The 7,334-nt window shown below is 38.9% G+C and overlaps 1 protein-coding gene across 1 annotated transcript; it reads left to right on the forward strand.

Moving 5' to 3' along the window:
- The first annotated feature begins 1,105 nt into the window (after positions 1-1,105).
- On the forward strand, positions 1,106-6,396 carry LOC149046758 (high-affinity choline transporter 1-like). The gene is made up of 7 exons (XM_089202656.1): positions 1,106-1,413; positions 2,038-2,151; positions 3,090-3,394; positions 3,711-3,836; positions 3,988-4,141; positions 4,461-4,702; positions 5,060-6,396. Exons 1-7 carry the CDS (start codon positions 1,251-1,253, stop codon positions 5,540-5,542), a joined length of 1,587 nt encoding a protein of 528 aa, XP_089058782.1. The 5' UTR covers positions 1,106-1,250; the 3' UTR covers positions 5,543-6,396.
- Positions 6,397-7,334: the final 938 nt, after the last annotated feature.

A 7,334-nucleotide genomic window follows, 5' to 3' on the forward strand; every position in this document is an offset into this window, starting at 1 on the left:
ATTAACTGCTATTTCTTTATCTAGTGTAGCGCGAAAGCTTCGTGTACTTTATCCAGTTAAATGTATCCAGCGGCACTTATCATGCCATGTGAACATTGATCAGACTTCTTAAAGTAATCATACTGTAGCTTTCATTTAGATCAAAGTGCAAGAAATCATGTAAAATTCCTGACTTCAGTTAAATTCGTTGTTTTTTGTGTTACAAATTTTACTTTGCCCTCAATTTTGGCTGTTTCTCACAACTGTTATCCATTAGTTTTTCATTTCAATTTTAACTTGATTAATGCTACGAGTGGTTTTTGATGTTGAAAACCATTACTGGATAATATAAATTAATACCTTCATCAAGTGATTATTCTCTTTTATAAGTAGAGTAACGCGAAAAATTGAATTTACAGCAAACTGAAAGCGATACTTAAGTTTAATTCGGCTTTGAAACAAGTTATTTGGATCTGCACGAACTTTTCCAGCCGATGTTTTTCATGCAATTTGTAGGGGATACCTGAAAATCCTTGGGCAACCAGTGCTAGTCCTATACGTGGTTGGAAAAATGATTATGGGCAATCTATCTACTCCCGCGAAGATAAAACCTTTAGATATGGTTAAGTGGATTTAATACTGTCTGGGTCGAATTTAAGTCAGTCGTCTTAACTCTTCCCTTCAGAGAAGGCTCCTCTAATCTCCAAAGTTAGTTTCGCCGGTCAGAAAAAGAACTTGCGCTTAACAGTGGCCGTTTATCGTCAATGGATTTAAATCACACTCTAGCAAAGAAATCACTGTTGTTTCGCACGTCTAACAACAGACATGTTAGCACAAACTTTTTATATAGAGTATGCTGCATATAATTCCCATATTGTCTATTCAGTCCACATACATTTAATTTTGTATTGCAATTTGTTAAGTTTTCTAACAAACAGACTTTCCCTAACCACAGTAAGTTCTGATATTATTTGTGGAAAGTGGCTGTTTCACTGAATTAGAGTCGTCGCCAGGTCGCGACATAAGCACTGTGATCATGGTGAGAGCGATTAATTGAATAAATCTCTCTTTAATTAGCAGGAAGAAAGTGTTTTCATGTGTGATAACCATGTGACACTTAACTCTGAATAGAGCGCAGCCAAAGGGCAAACTCATAAAAACAAACCTGCGAAAAGATTCTCAGCAGAATTCGTCAGAAGAGTTATCGAATTTTAATTTCTAAGAAAGTATATTTCATTATTTTTTCCTAAGAAGTATCACACTTTCCAGAAATGGCAGACATAAACGTTGTCGGTGTCGTGGCGATTGTTTTGTTTTATCTGCTCATTCTCGCCATTGGTTTGTGGGCCGCTCGCCGGCGAAAGGACAACGAGGAAGAAACTATGTTGGCAGGACGAAGTATTGGGATGGTTGCGGGTACCTTCACTTTAACAGGTAATCAGTAGGAATTCCTAATTTCCCACCACAAATGCAATTTTTTGTCATTCACAGTGGACGGGGATAACTCTTGCAATAGATTTGTGCATTTAGCCAAATTTGATCCACGAGCCGGTATCATTCATAAACTTTATAAAAATTAATTTCATGTATAGCGGAAAGGGCTATTATCAGTTCCTCTCTGAAATCAGTTGCCAAAGGTGATAATAAAGTTTTGTACTTTTTATACCGTTAAATTCAAGATAGATTTTCTGGAAAAAAACTCATTTCATTGACATCTAATGATAAAACACAGTTGAGAACGAAACAAAGAATCATTTACGTGTATTAGGGAATTAAGGGGAATTTGGGGAAATAGATAACAAAGCTACTAATTCAACTAGATAAAGTCTCAAAGTCCTCTACTGGACGTTACCAAAAGAGGGAATGAAGAACGGGGAATGGAGAGTGAGGTATAGGTATAGGGAATAGGGAATAGGGAATAGGAAATAGAGACCCCATTTCCTACTCCACATTTCTCGTTTTCCACTTCCCATTCTCCATTTCCTATTCCCAATTTCCATTTCCCATCTCCATTTCCACTTTTGTTAATTTTGCAAACCCGTTACCTTGTTTCTACAGCGACATGGGTTGGCGGAGGATACATCAATGGTACAGCGGAGGTACTCTTTGATAAAGACCAAGGTCTCGTCTGGGCCCAGGCTCCCTGGGGTTATGCACTTAGCCTGGGGTTGGGTGAGTGCGAAGACCAATACTTAAGGTTTTTCTTCTGAAAGTTAGAACGTTTTCCGAGTGTCCACAATACTGTTTGTGGCATTGCGAATGGTTTTCAAACTAATAACGAGAAAGCAACATAAACAATGATAAGACTGAATGTAGCATACACCTTACCAAGGCTTTTTTTTCACCGTTGTGGCCTGAGTTAGAATTCAGAGCCTTGCGTCACTTGTGGTTTGAGTTTTCTGTTGGTGTTCGTCCTTATTCCAGAGGTATTTATCCAGGTTGGTCGGTTTTCCTCCCTCCGAGGATAAGCTATTGATGCGAATTTCGTACGAACACTTCGGATGGAGATCCATTTCGTGGATTTACCACTTCCCAATTCTGTTCGTGTGTGTAAAAGAAGTACTAATTCTTCAAGATCAAGGAGGTTATTGCACTATATTATTCCACTACTCTGTCATTCTATTAAATGAGGTCAAGAGAATGCGAAAAATATGCCACGGTATTACACTGTAGAACAGGACAAAAATACGGAGCAACAAATACGCTACAATAAACGATCCAAATTTTGATTTTTTTTGGTTTTTTTTAGGCTTGACTTTTAAAGTAACGAACTTTAAAGCGCGATAGCTTTTTTTGTTGGTCACAAAGAGAGCTTTAATGGTTTTGTCAGTGGCATAACTCCTCAAGCCTTAAAGGTTTTGTTTTTCGCTTACTCCTTATGTGATCGATATGATGCTCAGATAAGGTCGTAAGATGTACTCCGCGAGTTAAAATAAAAAAATACTTAAGGGTGATATAACAGTGGAATAATAAATCCCTAATTCGAGTGTTAAACATATAGTATTTCTGCAATTTCTGTCTCTTCCGAAAACACAGGTGATATAAACCCTAATTTTTATCAACCCACTCGCGATTACCTACACAAATTTGACGATATTTTTTACGGGAAGGTGGGCTTCTTTTTGCCAAGATCATGCGCCAAAGAGAATACATTACCATGATTGACCCTTTCCAAGAAAGGTACGGTCCGCGTATGGGTGGATTGCTATATATCCCCGCACTGTTGGGCGAGGTATTTTGGTCTGGTGCCATCTTGTCAGCTCTTGGTGCCACTGTCAGTGTCGTTATCGGCTTGGATCGCTTCACTTCTGTCGTTGTTTCTGCATGTATTGCTATTTTCTACACGTTGATGGGTGGATTGTACTCTGTGGCTTACACTGACGTTATACAACTCATCTGCATCTTTGTTGGATTGGTGAGTGTGGTCAGCAGTCGACTGTTCTGTGACATGTGTACCACATCCCAACTGGGTGTTTTTATTATAATATGCCTTGTTCCAAGTATTTTCTTATGAACTGTCAATCAAAACCTGAGATTGTACCGAAGGATGTCTATGGTCTCAATTTTACTGTAACTGGCCTAAGCTTTAGGCTATTTGACTGATGGTGCGTTGTTAACAAATTAAACTGTGTAAAAACAAAAACATATTTTTGCATCAGAAGTTTGTCATTTATGTGTTGATACAGTGTTTGCTCTGGCCCCAGTCTCACTCCGTCCTCTTCACTCACTAGTGGCTTAGTGTTCCATTCGCCATGACTCATAAAGCAGTGAGCAGCATTGCAGAAGATTCCGGCAAATGGGTTGGTGAGATACCTACTGCAATGATTGGAGTGTGGCTGGACTATGCTATGTTGCTGGTAAGCTTCTCCTTTTCCTACCTTACACTGTAGCCACCGTAGCGAACTAACGTTAGGTATTTGTTTAGAGGTTAGATTGAAGCAGCGAAACAAACTATGCTTGGACATGGTTTCGTATATTTCATTTTGATGCTACATTTTTTGTGTCCAGATTTGCGGTGGCCTTCCATGGCAAGTCTACTTTCAGCGTGTGTTGTCGTGCAAGACACCCGTAAAGGCTCGTATATTGTCTCTAAACGCTTCTCTGGGATGTATGATCATGGCTGTTCCTGCAGTACTCATTGGAGCCATCGGTGCTTCAACAGGTGATCTGATGATGTACATTTTACTCTTACTGTTAAGTAATCAGATCGGTTCATTGTAGCCGAAGGGGAATCAAGGAAAGGCTCTTCTATATAACAGTTGTTTTTGTTTTTTGTTTTTTTTAATATGAGACAGCTAACAAACTATATCTTACAGAAAGAAAATGAGAAAAAAGTATTTTCAAATTTTTCATTAAACATGAACTATGAAATATGCCTTTTTTTCACAGGTAAAAAGCCACTGAGGCTGACAGAAAAGGTGTTAGTCTGATAACAAGGAGGGATGGTACATTCAAAATAACTGCGATATTTTTCTCTGCAGACTGGACCCAGACTTTGTTCTACAAACCACCTGAGGGGAACATTACCAACCAAACAGCCTTGGTATATGTCGATAAAACTCTGATCCTTCCCATGGTGCTTCAGTACCTCACACCAACAGCTGTGTCATTCATTGGTCTGGGTGCTGTGTCTGCTGCCGTCATGTCGTCCACTGATTCCAGTATGCTCTCAGCCAGCTCTATGTTTGCCCATAACATTTACAAACTCATCTTTAGACAGAAGGTAAGCATTGCGTAACAAGGCACGGTTCTCAAACCAGATTTCCAGAAACTCGAGGAATCCTCACCGGCTTAGATGCGGGATATATAGTATGAACTACTTGTCACTGGTTTGGAGAGTTGAGCTCGGTCCTAACTGTAACGCAGACGGATGCTGTTCATATTTATACTGTGACTTAGGAAATATGAAAAGACGATATTGCAAGTACCCCGCATTTGAAAATATTTTGGCCTTGCATTTATGTTCTTTTTGAAAAAGCTAATTTTAAGTTCCTCTCTTCAGGAATGTCCCCATGTATAGACAAAATAACGGCGCGAACAAACATGAAACATCTTTCTCTCGATATTTCCCTTCTTTCAGGCCTCCGAGAAAGAAGTTGTGTGGGTGATGCGTTTTGCCATATTTGGAGTTGGCGCGGCCGCTACAGCCATGTCTCTGGCTGTTGATTCCATCTACGTGTTATTCCATCTGTGCAGTGATCTCGTGTTTGTGATATTGTTCCCACAGTTGTGTTGTGTTATCTATTTCAAAGTCTCCAATACTTATGGCTCCATTGCAGGCTATATATTTGGGCTTTTTCTGCGTGTGGGTGGAGGGGAAGATAAAATTGGTTTTCCCGCCTTCATTAAATACCCATTTTATGACGAGGTAAAGGGCCAGCTGTTTCCGTTCCGTACTCTGTCCATGATTGTTTCTTTTTCTACGATCGTGTCGGTGTCGTTCTTAGCAAAGTATTTGTTTGAACGGGAGATTATACCATTGAAGTATGATTTCCTGCACGCCTTCATGAAACATGAGATCCAGGAGGAGAAAGAAAAATACATGGAGGAATCAAAAATGTGATTCTCTTTCATGGGGAGATTCCTAACGGGGGTTACAGATGCCGACTGATATGGGTGATGTAATTTGTCCTGTTACACGTATACATGGGTAAAACATGGTTTGTCTTCGCTAAAATTTTGTTTCGTAGAATGTAGGTCGTTCCTTCATTTTGACTTTCATATCCTTAGTGAATATCATTTTGTGAGTGATTATCACGTGCACACACAAACATGGCAACTTTTTCCTTTTGGCTACAGCTCTCTAGAGACGCCAATCGCCATTTTCTGGGCTTAAACAAGAGTAGTGACCTGTCAGGTTTTTAGAATTTTGAACTATCAAACAAAAATTAACCATCAACTCAAGACAGATATAGAGGGGTTGATTTCGAGTGCGGAATAAGCCGGGAACAAAGGTCTTTGGGAAACGTGATTTCAGCGGGAGTAATGTTTATAATCGTGATCATTTCATGTCAAGGAATTATAATGAACAGGCAAAATCCTGATGCTCCTAAACAAGATGGGGTCATCACGCGTGCTCTTACGAAAAAAAACAAAGGAAAAAAATCATTATGTGACGTTTGATGAAAATTATGAGTTCATGTGTACAGGTTCAATTTCAAAGGAATGACCTGGAACTCTCGACATCTTTTTAAACATACTTTATAACGATGGTAAATATTATATTAGACATTATAGGTTTGTTGACTGGAACATGTAAAACGGAACATAGAGAACGTTTATTTCATGCTGTACACCAAATAACACAGCGAGGAATGCGTAGCGTGGACTCACTGCTTTACTTGAACCTTCATGCACGGTGGTCGGTTTGCCTTAGTCTGTTTGTAACACTTGTAATAAAAAATAGTGTGAGAAGAAGTGATGACGTGGGACTTTTGACTGAATTTGGCAGTTTACAATTTTCAAAGGGAATTTTTGCAAATGCCCCCAGTTTCAAAAACCTTTGTCTACCAAAAACCCCATGTTTGGTTAGACCAGGTTTAACTAAATGACAAGCAAAAACAGGAAACCAGTTTGAGCAACTTTCGTGAAGAAGCTGTCATCAGAACACGTGTTTAGGTTCAGCATGATTGAGGTGTATGCACTGTCTATCAAGCGGTGCTCTCTAGATCGCATGTGTTTTTAAACAGAAATAATTGTACTTCTTCAGTATAAGCCTTCTTACAGCCAACGTTTTTACCAGTTGTATTCAAACTTATCATTAATATATTTGCTTTCCCCGTTTGTTTGCTCGTCTGATCGTGAACAAATGTACTTCCTTTCTTTGCGCCATGCACGATAGAAGAAACGCGCAACATACCGCTGGCGCAAGCTTTGCACGCCTCTTGAAAAGATGAAAACTTCAATATTGGAGAAAAACTCACCAAAATTTCCCATAGTTTATGCATGGTTTAGAGTTTTGTCTGTTCAATAAAATCTTCACGTTTGTATTATAATTTGTCGACGATTGTAACAAACAAACAAACAAACTTTCTCCAAGCAAAGTTTATTCTTTTTGTTTTGCTGAAAGAAGGGAGGTCTAGTGTTTCACCTTATCAAAGTCCTCTACTTGAAATGCTTTTTTTTTTTGGATATTTTTTTTTTTTCACGAAGAAATAAGTGTAGAGTCAGAGGTACCTCAAGGTCAAAGCACGACCTTATCATTCATAAAATATTACCTAAGACATAACCTGCTTTTTAAACATATTATCACGAACAGAAGATTGTAGGTCATGTGCTTCTGTAATGAGAATGTGTTGTTATTTTAAAAGGTAACCGTATATGATACATAATACGGCATAATGCGCAACTGCTGT

Source organism: Pocillopora damicornis, chromosome 4 (genome assembly GCF_964200805.1).
Source record: "Pocillopora damicornis chromosome 4, jaPocDami1.2, whole genome shotgun sequence".
Lineage (NCBI taxonomy): Eukaryota > Metazoa > Cnidaria > Anthozoa > Scleractinia > Pocilloporidae > Pocillopora > Pocillopora damicornis.

Excerpts from the sequence above, each read along its gene's own strand:
- LOC149046758 (XM_089202656.1), top strand. The coding sequence starts at position 1,251 with ATGGCAGACATAAACGTTGTCGGTGTCGTGGCGATTGTTTTGTTTTAT. Across the intron at positions 3,837-3,987 it reads TGGACTATGCTATGTTGCTG|ATTTGCGGTGGCCTTCCATG; the intron begins GTAAGCTTCTCC and ends TTTTGTGTCCAG. Across the intron at positions 4,142-4,460 it reads AGCCATCGGTGCTTCAACAG|ACTGGACCCAGACTTTGTTC; the intron begins GTGATCTGATGA and ends TTTTCTCTGCAG.